The 13,997-nt window shown below is 38.2% G+C and overlaps 1 protein-coding gene across 3 annotated transcripts in view; it reads left to right on the forward strand.

Moving 5' to 3' along the window:
• Positions 1–1,186: 1,186 nt before the first annotated feature.
• The window catches only part of kif14l.L (kinesin family member 14 like L homeolog), a 49,707-nt gene continuing 36,896 nt past the window's right edge, over positions 1,187–13,997 (forward strand). For 2 of the 3 annotated variants that reach the window (XM_041572490.1, XM_041572489.1), the window contains exons 1-3: positions 1,187–1,412; positions 10,503–11,401; positions 11,725–11,979. In XM_041572490.1, the coding sequence (XP_041428424.1) occupies positions 10,521–11,401; positions 11,725–11,979 (1,136 nt within the window). In that variant the 5' untranslated portion in view covers positions 1,187–1,412; positions 10,503–10,520. The remainder of the gene's footprint in view (positions 1,413–10,502; positions 11,402–11,724; positions 11,980–13,997) is intronic. The other variant, XM_018229558.2, reaches the window with a different exon arrangement.

Here is a 13,997-nt window from a genome sequence, read left to right on the forward strand (position 1 = left end):
GTTATTGAAAACTATGATATTTTTTTTTACATTTATCTAGCAAAATTAGGGATGCACCGAATGCAGGAATTCGGTTCGGCCGAATCCTTCTGCCTGGCCGAACCAAATCCGAATCCTAATTTGCATATTCAAATTAGGGACGGGGAGTGAAATCACGTGATTTTTTGTCACAAAACAAGGAAGTAAAAAATGTTTTCCCTTTCCCACCCCTAATTTGCATTTGCAAATTAGGAATCGGATTCGGTTCGGTATTCGACCAAATCTTTTGAGAACGATTCAGGGGGTTCGGCCAAATCCAAAATAGTGGATTCGGTGCATCCCTAAGCAAAATAAACCTCTTTAACATAAACACCAATTTTATTCTGTGTAGGAGAGACGCCAATACGCTAAGGAAACACCATATAATTGAACTCTATGAGATCTGCAGGTTTGGAAATACACTTTACTGAAATACGCTGCTTATTTTCAACATGGCGGCCAAACTTTTGCGAGATGGATTCCGCATATACGTATTTACGGCGTTGTTTGCTGGTGACGTAATTACGCACAGGCTGCAAAACGCATATTATCAAGCATGTGTTGTTTTATTGGCGTATTTACTGCGTATTTATTTAAAAACGCAACGTGTGACCTTGCCCTAAGAGGGCTATGAAGGCAGGGCTTCAAGGTATCGTTATTCTTGTTTTCATAGAGGGAAGATATACGAATGCTGACAAAACAAGTTTCACTGTGATCTGCAGCCTTTGCCATGTATGGCATTATATCTCTGTTTATCTTATTGCATAAGAACTAAAAAATAAACGGTGTGAAATCACTGCACCCATGCATTATTCCCTTTTTATACAAAGCTTTATGTGATCTTGGTAATAACCCACTGTAGTGTAGTTTTTTAAAATTCATCCCTGGGACCTTGTTTCTTTATGACACATATTAAATCCCCATGCTGCGTGCATTCACTGTAGTTTGTCACATGCATTTGTGCTGCCTAAACCTAAATAATATAAACCTAAATTTAAGAGGTGCAAAACTCTGAATAATCTGTAACCCAGTGATCGTTGAAGTTCCAGGTATAAAAGAAGCCATGGCAGCTGTTGTGGTCTGCAGCTAATTTGCTAAATTTTCTTTAACCCATTAGGTGCTTAGCACAATCTCCATTCCATTCTATTCTCAAACTGAACACTGAGGGATTAGGGTTTCCCTGCACAAAATGTCCCTATTTGCATCCCATCCTTTGCTGCAAATGACCTGGTTTAGCAGGGAACTGGTTAATTAATCATATTGCAGTGACTACTCACTTATTACATAGGGAATAGACTGGCAGAGCAGCGGTCTATGTTTAGAGAGAAGTCAGAATTTGTGGCTACTTTAGTTAAGCAGATGTGTTTTATGGAACACTAACCTGAGTGATAAAGGTAAGATGAGAATTTTATATTTCTATAAAATGGCTATCAGGACAATATCTTAGTAATTCAGGATTAGAAACTAACTTGTTTTACTTTACATTTATTGATAGTATTATTTGATATGAGTAACTCTTATGCAGCAAAGATTTTTTTTTTTTGCCAAGATTGCAGTGGCCTTGGGCCCATTGGGTTTGAACTGGGGGACGCTGTTTTATTTTCTAATAATCTTGTGAATAGTTAGGGGTCATTTCTGCCCCTGGAATCTGCTGCTGTGAGCCTGTACTCTTCAGAGCATACATTCACGCTCTAGTGCAATGCGTTTATTCTTAACTTAAAGAAGGTTCCTGTGCCAGGTAAAATGCAAGCTCCCCACCTGCACAAACATTGAATGCAACAAATCCCCAGCTCCCTCCGCCAGAGCTAGAAGAGGTACTGTATGTGCTCCCTCCCCAAAAACTATGCACGTTCCTCTTTTGCCTGTTTTACTGACCAGGGCCCCAATTTGAGGAGGAAAAAAAGACATTGGGATATCTTCCAGTTTTGAACTACAACTCTCCATTCCCCAGCAGTCTTTGTCAGTGAGATTCTGGGTGAAGTCGTTTGACAACTGTTGAGGGCCTCTGGCTTAATTTAAATTATTAAAATACAGGTATGGGATCCATTATCTGGAAACCCGTTATCCAGAAAGCTCTGGATTACAAACAAGCCGACTCTCATAAACTACATTTTATCCATATAATCCAAATTCTTGAAAAATGTCCTTTTCTCTGTAATATTAAAACAGTACATTGTACTTGATCCCAACTAAGATCTAATAAATCCTTTTTGTAAGCAAAATCAGCCCTTTTGGGTTTATTTAATGATTATTTTATTTTCTAGTAGACTTAAAGGGATTCTGTCATGATTTTTATGATGTCATTTTTATTTCTAAATTACATAGTTTACATTGCAAATAATTCACTCTGCAGTATAAAATTTAATTCCTGAACAAATGTGTATTTTTTTTATAGTTATAATATTGGTGTGTAGGCAGCCACCTCAGGTCATTTTGCCTGGTCATGAGCTTTTCAGAAAGAGCTAGCACTTAAGGATGGAACTGCTTTCTGGCAGGCTGTTGTTTCTCCTACTCAATGTAACTTGCTCTTTTGAAAAATGGATTTTAGTGCAGAATTCTGCTGGAGCAGCACTATTAACTGATGCATTTGGAAAAAAAAAATTTTTTTTCCATGACAGTATCCCTTTAAGTTATGAAAATTAAATTACAGAATGATCCATTATCTGGAAAACCCCAGGTCCCGAGCATTCTGGATAACAGATCCCATACCCGTACTAAATAATACCATTTCTCTCCCGCTGGACAATGATGAAGTTTTATAATTCTGTACATGGTTTGTTAGCACTGGCAAATGTGTGTGACCTGTTACAGAGGCAAAAATGAAACACCCACTGAGGGAGAAGCCCTTCATGCAGTTTCACCCTCTGCTTCCCTGGGGTTATGCCAGGACAACACACCTGTATTTAAAATGTTGCATTTTTTGGGGTGGGGGGGTTACCTAGCCAAGCTAAAGATGAGTTATTTTCAGCAGGAACACACAGGTTGGAATTTAGCAACCCAACAGAGACACTTGGTTATGGGCCAAGAGTATGCTTCTCGTATGGATAGCTAGTTTGGGGTGAATAGTAAATTACAGCCCTGGGGATTGTAGTACATTTGACATCACTGCTATGGGCAAAACCGATCAATATTTATTTCCTGCTATTTATATAATGCTGACACATTTACACAGCACATTAGAGATTTTTTTTTAATTTAAGTTTTCTAACCTCGGATTGTAATCAATGAATATCTCCCAAAAACTGAAAAAAGCTAAAATGGAAAAAAAAAAATCCAATTAAAACCTGGTGAGCTTCTATAGAAGTCAATGGGAGAGGTGTTTTCAAGATAGCCTATGTACAATATGCTGCCTTTGTTACTAGTAGTGATGGGGCGAATTTAGGGCATTTCGCTTTGCTGAAAAATTCGCGAAACATCAAAAATCTTTCGCTGCGGTTACGCAAAAATTTATATATATAGATATAGATATATTACAACTCACAGGATTCCACTGACCGTTATTGTGGAGTTTACCAAGTACATTCTAATTAGAGAATATTTACTTTACAGTTGCCTAAATGTTTCAGGCAGGCTACAAAAATTTATAGTTGGCAAAGCCTGTATATTAGTAGCATAGGGCTGCTGCACATATAAGCAACAATTCTAAGTAGTAGTGATGTGCGGGCCAGCCCTGTCGAGAGTGCATATGTATAGATATAGATATATATAGATATTTGGATCAAGTACAAGATACTGTTTTATTATTATAGAGAAAAAGGAAATACTTAAAAAAAATTATTATTTGGATAAAATTAAGTCTATGGGAGGCAATAATTCGCAGCTTTGGGTTTCCAGAGAACTGATCTCTATAATATACTATTGTATGTATTGCAATACTAATTTTTTTTCACATTAAAAAGGACAGACTAATATTGGCAGCAAAAATACAATAAAGCATACAATATAAAAAGATGGCAAGTTATTTATAGTATCAAAAAGAAAAATATACTGGAACTGTGTAGCGGTGCTAGGTTCAATTTCAGCCAGGGCTCTAGCTGCAAGGAGTCTCCATATTATCCCTGTGCTTGGATGGCTTTCACCCGATTTCCTCATAACTGGCATGTTTATTGGTTTCTAATAAATTTCACCATAGTGCATAGGTGTGCATGTTAGGGATATAGAATGTAAGCTCTACTGGGACAGGGATCATACTGGATCACCATCCTCCAAGTTTGGTATTCATTTTGATTGGAGAAATGTACTTGTAAATAAGGACTTATAGAAAATGAAGGCAAAATAAGAAATCTATCTAGGCAAAGCCATTTGTAACTTGTAACAACCAATGTTACAAGTGCTATATCACTATTAAAGTCTTTTAAAAAAAAATGGTTATTTAAAAGAATAGGGGAATATACAGTGAGACTACCAATTCCAAGGGGGTTTCCAAAGGATTCAGATCTGGCCAATCAAAGGTTAAAACCCTTGTTTACTCTTAGTCCATATTTTGTGCCGTATCCTCCAGAACCTTCCAGGCGATAGTCATGTTTGAGATATGTCTAGGACATCCCGTAACCCCTTGATGGGGAGGAACTATACGTGACTCGGCAAGTCCACTTTCAATGATAAGCAGTAGAGCAGGGTTCACTGCAAACAAACAAGTTGTTATAATTTCATAATTCCAAAATGCGAACATCTAGGCCTGCATCTTGTCATTCTATTAACATCAAACAGTTCAAATTCTTTTTAACATTTTAATTAAGCATAATCTTATACACACTTGATCCTTCCAATATTGTACTGTTTCCATAGGCTTTTACTGCAACCAACTTATTTCCAAATTGACTCATTAGTGAAAGGGTTAATTGGGTTCATGTGCTCGGCAGAAAGTGAAAGTTTATGGTTTGAGTTCCCAGTAGTGTGTTTATTCCATCACATGAGGTGGCAGAGTAAAGACTACATGTTTTGCTGTGGTGTCAATGTAGCAGGATAGACATGTCTGGTCTGTGGCCACAGAGAGGTCTGTAAAGGAATCGCCCGGAGCTCGGATTTGGCAAGGAGCATGTTGGACTATAATTAGAAGAGTGACTCTTTCTTCATTGGACATGAACAACTGAGGATCCTCCCTAGGCGATAACCCTCAGAGCACCTTCAACACGGCCTTCGGCGCAACAGATTCATCCCATATGTTGTGTGACAACACAATCAATCCTCTCCCTAAGAAATCTATTAAAAGTGACAAACGGACAGGAGCAAGTAAGGGAGAAGTCAGATTGTAAACGGCAGTTTCTGGAGTATGGAGTGTAGGTATCGCATTACTTTTACTTTTTCAAGACTCTGTCCTGTGGGAGACACACAAGTTTTCTTCCTCCTGCTTGACAGAATTCGTAAATAGTCTTTAACTACCCTATAAAATGATATCTGTTTTTCTGAAGCCTGTGTCTTTGCTCCACTCATCTCTCCAGTGTTTGCCCAAAAAGCTATAGTGTACAATGACATTTTTGACAAGTTTGTGCTTCCTATTTTGTGGCATTAGTTTGCGGAATGATCTATCCTATTTCTAATACCACCGTGCATTAAGCAAGATAGGTACAGAATTGTTATGCTGAGAAGGGAGTAGAAGTGGAACTTAACTGGCCTGCACAGAATGCTGACCTCTTTGGAAGCCAGACCATCACTGTCCAACCTAATGCTCATGTGGCTGAATAGAATTAAATCCTGCCAACAATGTTCCCACATTTAGGGGGAACACCTACCCAAAATTCTGACTAGTGTCTCTTTTTAGCACTAGAGGGGAAACCCTTTAATTTGTTGGAGAGATTAGTTTCCAGATACTTTTGGTAATGTAGTGCATATCAGATGGGGAACCTCAGTTTTCATACACATGAAACACATTTGCATCAGTGCAGGAGAATTACGCAATCAACTATATCGATATATAAAGAAATAGGATACACACACACCCACACCCTGTGTAGTATTCATACAAAATTTTTATAAAATTTTTCAGCATAGACATACTGAAATGAAGAACTCAACAAGATGATGAAAGGGTGTGTAAGCGTTAAATTGCTCAGTAAGTTCTGCATTATGTGTTCATTACTAATTTTCACAAGCCATGTATAATTAAGACATCCCAAAAGCTTGTATGTAAAACTCTAGAAATATTAGTCATGCATTAAAAATGAGTGGGCCTTATATCCCCCAGTTTAACAATCTGTTTGCATGTAAGGTTTATGTAGATCTGTGAACTACCTACATAGTTCAACACAGACCTAGGAAAAACCGATTTCCACCATAAAATGTGTATAAGCCCCAATGAGATAATAACCAAGAAGGGATCATATTGGGACTATACACTAAACAATAGGCTGCTGGTTTAGCCTAGTGAAGCTGCGTCTCTTTTAACTATAGTCTTACTATAGATTCTTGCAGTCAGTACAAACCTTGCTACAAATGTATCTGTTTTATCCCAACAGATATGGGGTCCGTTATCTGGAAACCCATTATCCAGAAAGATCCGAATTACGGGAAGACCATCTCCCATAGACTCTATTTTATCCCAATTCTTAAAAATTATTTCCTCTTTCTCTGTAAGAATAAAACCGTACCTTTTGATTTGTACCTGATCCAAACTAAGTTATAATTAATCCTTATTGGAAGCAGTACCAGCCTATTGGGTTTATTTAATATTTACATGATATGTAAATATCATGTAAGCCCCAGGTCCCGAGCATTCTGGATAACTGGTCCCATACCTGTTCTTTTTCTTTTCCCTCAATATAGCATTTAAGATATTCCCCATTAGAATAATCAAATGTAATAATATAATGAACTGGGTGTTTAAATGGCACCTGTACTAAAGTAACAAACACTAGTTAAAAGCAGTGTAAAAAAAAATAAAACCTCAGCATAAATAACACCTGCTTCAGTTCTACTCTATATCCAACAAGCACCCACTCTCTCTACCACCCCCCACCCCACAGGCCATGGGGCAAAAATAGCCAATAGGAAAATCTATAAATATATATAATTCGTAGAAAACGTTAGCATTATTTTTTAATATGCAGCACACACTATTGCTGAATTATTCAAGGGAAAAAAATCATACCTTTAGGACTTGCTGTATTCAAAGTGTGAATCTGGCATGCTACCCTTATATATAATTTCTGTATGTTTCACCATGTTTAGGAACAGAAGCCAGTTTAGTGAGCAGCACTTTCAATTTACTTACTTACATAGTTACATTGTTAAATTGGGTTGAAAAAATACAAAGTCCATCAAGTTCAACCCCTCCAAATAAAAACCCAGCATCCATACACACACCCCTCCATACCCTCACATAAATTCTATATACCCATACCTATACTAACTATAGAGTTTAGTATCACAATAGCCTTTGATATTATGTCTGTCCAAAAAATCATCCAAGTCACTCTTATAGTCATTTACAGAATCAGCATCACAACATCACCAGGTAGTGCATTCCACAACCTCACTGTCCTGACTGTGAAGAACCCCCTATGTTGCTTCAGATGAAAGTTCTTTTCTTCTAGTCTAAAGGGGTGGCCTCTGGTACGGTGATCCGCTTTATGGGTAAAAAGGTCCCCTGCCATTGTACTTGTATATCTAGAGTATAAAAGTGCATGAAATACCTTTCAAGATATTCAAACACATATTTATCTACAGACTGACCTGGGGGTACTTTTAGGTATTAGGGTGGTGGCACATTCTGGCTAGAATGTAAATCCCTAGAGGGATGGCACTCGGAGCACTTCGTTTTCCGAAGTTGCCTGGAAACTTCAGGTGACTTCGGAAAGCCAAATCGAGTGCCGTCCTACCGGTGATTTACATTCTAGCTGGCGGTAACGCATATTATTTGAGAGAAAAAGGATAAGGATAGTAAAACCCCCGCACTCTCAGATGAATTCAATTTAAAAAATATCTCAAATATACCGTGAACCAATCAATTAATATAAATTAAGTGCATGTGCTGAAATAGAACTATTTTTTTTTTTTTATAACCTTCTAATGAATTAATTAAATGTTAGGCAAATTTCAAATAACCAATTCAAAAGGCAGAAAAATGCTTTTTTGGTGTATATTAAATATTGCTAGTGCTAGCGTAATATTAAGATTATCCGGTGTCCGTTGACAATTAATTCAGGATACTAATAACTTATAAAGTGCTAGTGCGAAATTGATTGCAGTCTCAGACTGCTTGTGGTTCAAAATTGATAATATTCTAAAAGTGCTAGTGCATTATAGAATATAATCAAGAGGTAATTAATTCTTCGAAAAATGGTTAAAAAAGGATCCAGAGCCGTCATTCAAGGAACATTGAGTAGGAAAAGAAAAATAGTATAGAGATGAAATCCCAAAGAAGCTGCTGCCTATTGAATTTCTTAGCCCTGGGACCCCACACGGGGAGAAAGTAGTACACTGAGGACTGTGGTCTCGTGATTACCTAACCTATCTCATTTGAAGAGCTAAGATTTCCTAAAAAAACACAGGCGAAAACACGGCCAGACGTCATGATACTGCGCGAAATCTCGCAAGATCCTTGGGAAAACGGAAGCATTTAAAAATCATGCGGGCAAGAGCGCATACCATTTGCCTTGACAAAGCTTATTAGCGAAACATGTCGGCAGAGCCTCTCTTTATAATTGATTTCATATATTACCTAGATTCTTTGAATTTGCTTGAATATTTTGGAGAATCTTAACTGAATACTGAACGCCTGGTGGATTTGTGGTTTTTTAAGGAAATCTTAGCTCTTCAAATGAGAGGTTAGGTAATCACGAGACCACAGTCCTCAGTGTACTACTTTCTCCCAGTGTGGGGTCCCAGGGCATAGAAATTCAATAGGCAGCAGCTTCTTTGGGATTTCATCTCTATACTATTTTTTCTTTTCCTACTCAATGTTCCTTGAATGACGGCTCTGGATCCTTTTTTAACCATTTTTTGATGAATCAATTACCTCTTGATTATATTCTATAATGCACTTTTAAAATTATTATCAATTTTGAACCACAAGAAGTCTGAGACTGCAATCAATTTAGCACTAGCACGTTATTAGTATCCTGAATAAATTGTCAACGGACACCGGATAATCTTAATATTACGCTAGCACTAGCAATATTTAATATACACCAAAAAAGCATTTCTCTGCCTTTTGAATTGGTTATTTGAAATTTGCCTAACATTTAATTAATTCATTAGAAGGTTTTTTTTTTTTTTTTTTTTTTTAAAAAAGTCATTCTATTTCAGCACATGCACTTAATTTATATTAATTGATTGGTTCACGGTATATTTGAGATTTTTTAGATTGAATTCATCTGAGAGTGCGGGGGTTTTACTATCCTTATCCTTTTTCTCTCAATTGATACTAGTAATTCACGCCTTCGACTCTACGAGGTAATAGCATTATAAAATTTAAAAAAATTAAGACTGCCTTTCTTTTTTGTTTCTTGGGAAGGCATATTAGTCGCCCGGAGGCGATTTGTTGCTGGGCGACTAATCTCCCCCAGTAGCGTTGTGTGCCACCACCCTAATACAGCTCAATCTTTTTCGCCCATGCAATAGCCAATTTTATCTAAAAAGTACCAGTAGGTCCTTCAGCGCACGTGAGGGCATCCACTGAGATTAGAAGCAAATAGCTTCCATCTTAACCCCATATGTGATAAAAGGCACTACGTTTACCCAGAAGCAGTAACCCATAACAACCTATGCTGCTTGCAGATGGCCAGTAAATGCTTTCTGTTTGGTTGCTATGGGTTACCGCTCCTGTGCAAACTTAGTGCCTTTTATTACATAACCTCCTTAATGTTTATAAAGTGAAAAAAGTACCCCTATTGTAAAATATGAGGATATTATAAGTTACTGAGGAGTTGCATGACCATATTCAAACACAAGGCTGAAGGCCCAGTGTTTTTATACAGGTCATGGAACTGTGACGTGACTTCTAATATCCTCAAATTTGGCAATAGGGGGTACTTTGTCACATGACTCACTGAAACGTGTGTATTGTAATAGAGATGACATCATTAAGTGCCAATTATAACCGATTACATCACTAAGCACCGTTTATAAGGATATCATTTACAGGTATTAATGGCTCTTGTGTATTATAAAGGGTTTCTTGCAGCGAGAGCTGTGTAATTGTAGAATGGTCTCCCTGAACTGGTTGTACTGGCAGATACATTAGATAGCGCCTGCAGGGTTATATGCCATTGTGATTTGGCCCCTTCACACTATTGGGATATTTACAGCCTCCTTGTGGGTGATCTTCCCATTTACCAAAACTGAAAAAAAAATAAAAATAAATATATATATATATATATATATATATATATATATATATATATTTCTTTTTCTTTTTTTTTTTTCTTTGTGCAATCCATAAAAATGATATAGGTTATTGGAGATCTTTAAATCAAATGTAATACTTCTGATTTATACGACAAAAAATTATACATTTTCTTCCATTTTTTTTTTTTTTTTTTCAGGATTTTTCAACACGAAAAATGTGTGAGCATCCTGCTTCTATTGCCCACAAGTCTGAAGATACAGAGTGTCACTTTCTGAGCCCTATTTATGGAGATTTTGATGCAGAGGGTGAAAATACCCTCCCTTTCACCCCTGAGGTCAGCAAGACCTTGTCCATGTGTTCGATTACCTCGTCACAGATCCCTTTTGACAGTACATCTCTTTCTGAAAAAGATGTAGAATTAAATGTTCCAAGCTCAGAAAAAAATCCAGTGAAGGTTTCTAGTGACGAAAATGTGTCAAAAAAGCTCCATGTTTTTGGAACTATGGTTTCAAAGGCATTTTTTCCTAGCAAATGGAAAGGGGCGGATGACGCTTACCAAAAGAAACAATCAACTAAGCCTTGTAGTTCTGTAATGGGTAAGTGTTCTGGACAAAAGAGAAACATAAGTTCAGATATTGATGTTGCCTGTCCTGTCATGACCAAGGTTGAGAGGACAACGGAAACTGGGTCAAAGCTGGCAAAGAGTAGACTACCACTGTCCCTTAAGAAATATGCCACTGTAAATCCATGTAAAGATGACAAGCAGGTGGAACCAAGAAAAAGTATTTGCAGTGTATCTGCCAAAGTCCGGAATTCACAGGGATCTGTCGGCTCTGGACAGCAAAGTTACTCACAAAAGGCTACAACTGCTCTGGAGTCCAAAAAAGTCGAAGGAATAGCAATCTCTCAGCATGAATGTGAAATCAAAAGTAGAGTTCCTATTACTGTCCCACAAGTCTTTGAAGGTTCATCTGAGTCTAATGTGTTACCAGTGCAAAAAAGAAGCCTTGCTGTTTCTAGACCAATAGTGGATTGTGAGAACCAGGAGAACACTGCAGTCACAGTAGCAATAAGAGTTCGACCCCTAAATGAAAGGTATTTAATGTTTTATTGCTTGTAGCCTGTGTGTGTTCAAATTCACTGGGTTTTAATATTGGTACCCCCAGTGAATTGGGCATTTCTTGTCCTTTGAAACAAGGTCTTATCTTCTGTGAGTTTGAATTTGTCGACTTATAACTAGGGATTGCTATTAAAGGTATGCTGTTGTGCTTAACAATGGGATTTGTAAGAAGGTACCATGTACATTGCATACCTGCTCTATGCCTGCAGTGAACCCACCTCTTCGTTATTTTACCTTTGCTTAATAACTAATCTTGTCCTAATAACTAATCTTTAAAGTACGTTTTTTAATCCCCCAGGGAAATTGCCAGTGAACACAAATGTGTCATGTTTGTCTTGGGGCAGACCATACAGATCCAACACCCACAGACCAACCAGCACCTCTCTTTTCAGTATGACTTCTGCTTTTGGTCCCTTCAACCTGATGACTCCTCTTACTCCTCACAAGAAACCGTGTACAATCAACTTGCTCGGCCTCTTTTGCAAGGGGTCTTTCAGGGGTACAATATGTGCTTGTTTGCATACGGCCAAACTGGATCAGGCAAGTCTTACACGTAGGTACAAAAAGTTATTTTACCTGCCTCTGCTTTCCATTTATAAAATTATGTTGTGACTGGTATCCTGGAAAAAGCAATAATAAATGCTGTAGGTTGAGCTGTGTTTCTGCCTCCGAACCTTATCTATGCAACTCTTTCATATATTACTTTCTTTCCCTTTATATAAGCCTGGTGGGTCATGATCCTGTCATCTCCTCAGCTTCCATCTGTGCCATACTGTGTTTAGTTTGATGACACTCCTCTCTTGTACTGATATTTTCCTCTCAAGTATCCAAATTCCTCTCTGCTTTATCCTGTTGTACCATCTCTCATTTTATAGAACTGGACTCTGACAAAATGGAACCAATCGTATTCTCACCAAAACAGTATGGTTCCTACTCCCCACCTTGTCTGTAACTGTAAACAACACTATCATTTTATTCCATTACACCGGTTCACTGTCTTGGACTTATATTGAATTTTGGACTATCCTTCATTCCTCACTTCCAATCCACAACACAAAACTGCCTATTGATAATATTGCAAGGATATGCAACTATTGTGTAAACAACCAAAATTCCTGTCTGCTTGCTAATTATCTCCCTCAGAGAGTATTGCAACCTCCTTTTTATTGGCCTGCCAATCACTCCGTTATACTCTCTCCATTCTTGTATCAAATTTTTACTGCTAATCCATATTTAAAATGTTCTTTATCAATGCCCCAACTTACATTTCAAGCCTTATCTTCCTAAATACTCCAAACTTTCCACTTTATTCCTCAAATGACCTTAGACATTCTTTCTTCCATATATTACCCAGCCATTTCAGACTTTCTCCTAAACTACCAAGGTTCCCTCAAAACCCACCTCTTCCATGAAGCCTACACACCAACCTATTAACCTTACACAAGACATCAATTCCAAGGATATAACAGCCTCTTGCATCAATTCCAAGGATATAACAGCCTCTCGCATCATATTCTACTTATCCATTATCTCCCCACTTACCAAACCTCTGGACTCTTAAGGGGGCTGATTTATGACTGCTCGAGCATAAATTCTGTTTGAGTCATGGGGGAAAAAAAAGTAGAGTTGAAGTATTTTTCCCCCGAGTAGGCTTTCTTACATAAGAAGTTGTTTGGCAGTGTATAGGTGTGGAATTCTGTCCAGGAGTTGAGAAACCCATCTCAGGTGTAAGCACCATGTGGTTTACCAGGGGTGGCAGAAAGCTGTTCCTGGTAACTTTTAAGATCCAAATTTCCAGTTTTCAAACCAAAAATGTGACTCTTCTAGTACAGAGCTTGCAATTTCACTATCTGCACTAGTGGCAGGACCTCCTCCAGCAGAAAAAAGGTGAGAGTGGGGGAGAAGGGGGAGGGTTGCAGCTGAAGGAAAGCTTTGTCTTAAGACTTTCTTATTTAAAGCTTCCTTGGGTTAAAATACCTCAAATAAAGCTGGCCATAGATGTTGAGATTTTTAAAAGATCAGATCCTGATCGTGAGACCACGATCTTCTCAGAACGATCGTACGATCGTACGAATCTACCATCAACTAAAAAGACCAATTTACCAGGAAAACAAAGGGGAGCTGCCTGCTTGGCCCTGCAAACATAGAGAGATTGCACTGGGACCGACAATGATTTTTTGACCTGGCCGATCAATTTCCCGACAGATGTCGGCCGAAAAATCGTAAGATGTACGATCGTTCGAATACCACTAACCGCACGATAATTTCGAAGGATTGGTCGGGCTTCCCTAAAATCGGTCGTTCGGCAAGAAGAATCGTCGCGTCTATGGGGACCTTAACTCTCCCCCTCCCCACCCCCCAGGTCCAGACTAAGAATTAAAATAGGCCCTGGGATTTCAGGTACACAGAGGCCCACACCAGCCCACTAAATACTGACTTTATATGGCACCTTATAGCCGCCCCTCTGACATTTTGCCAAAACCCACAGATTGCCCCCCCAAACCCAGCATCAGTTCCTTAACTCAAGCAGGATTACCTTCATGATTCCTTCATAAATTGTCTTCCCAAGTG

Source organism: Xenopus laevis, chromosome 8L (assembly GCF_017654675.1).
Source record: "Xenopus laevis strain J_2021 chromosome 8L, Xenopus_laevis_v10.1, whole genome shotgun sequence".
Taxonomy (NCBI): Eukaryota; Metazoa; Chordata; class Amphibia; order Anura; family Pipidae; genus Xenopus; species Xenopus laevis.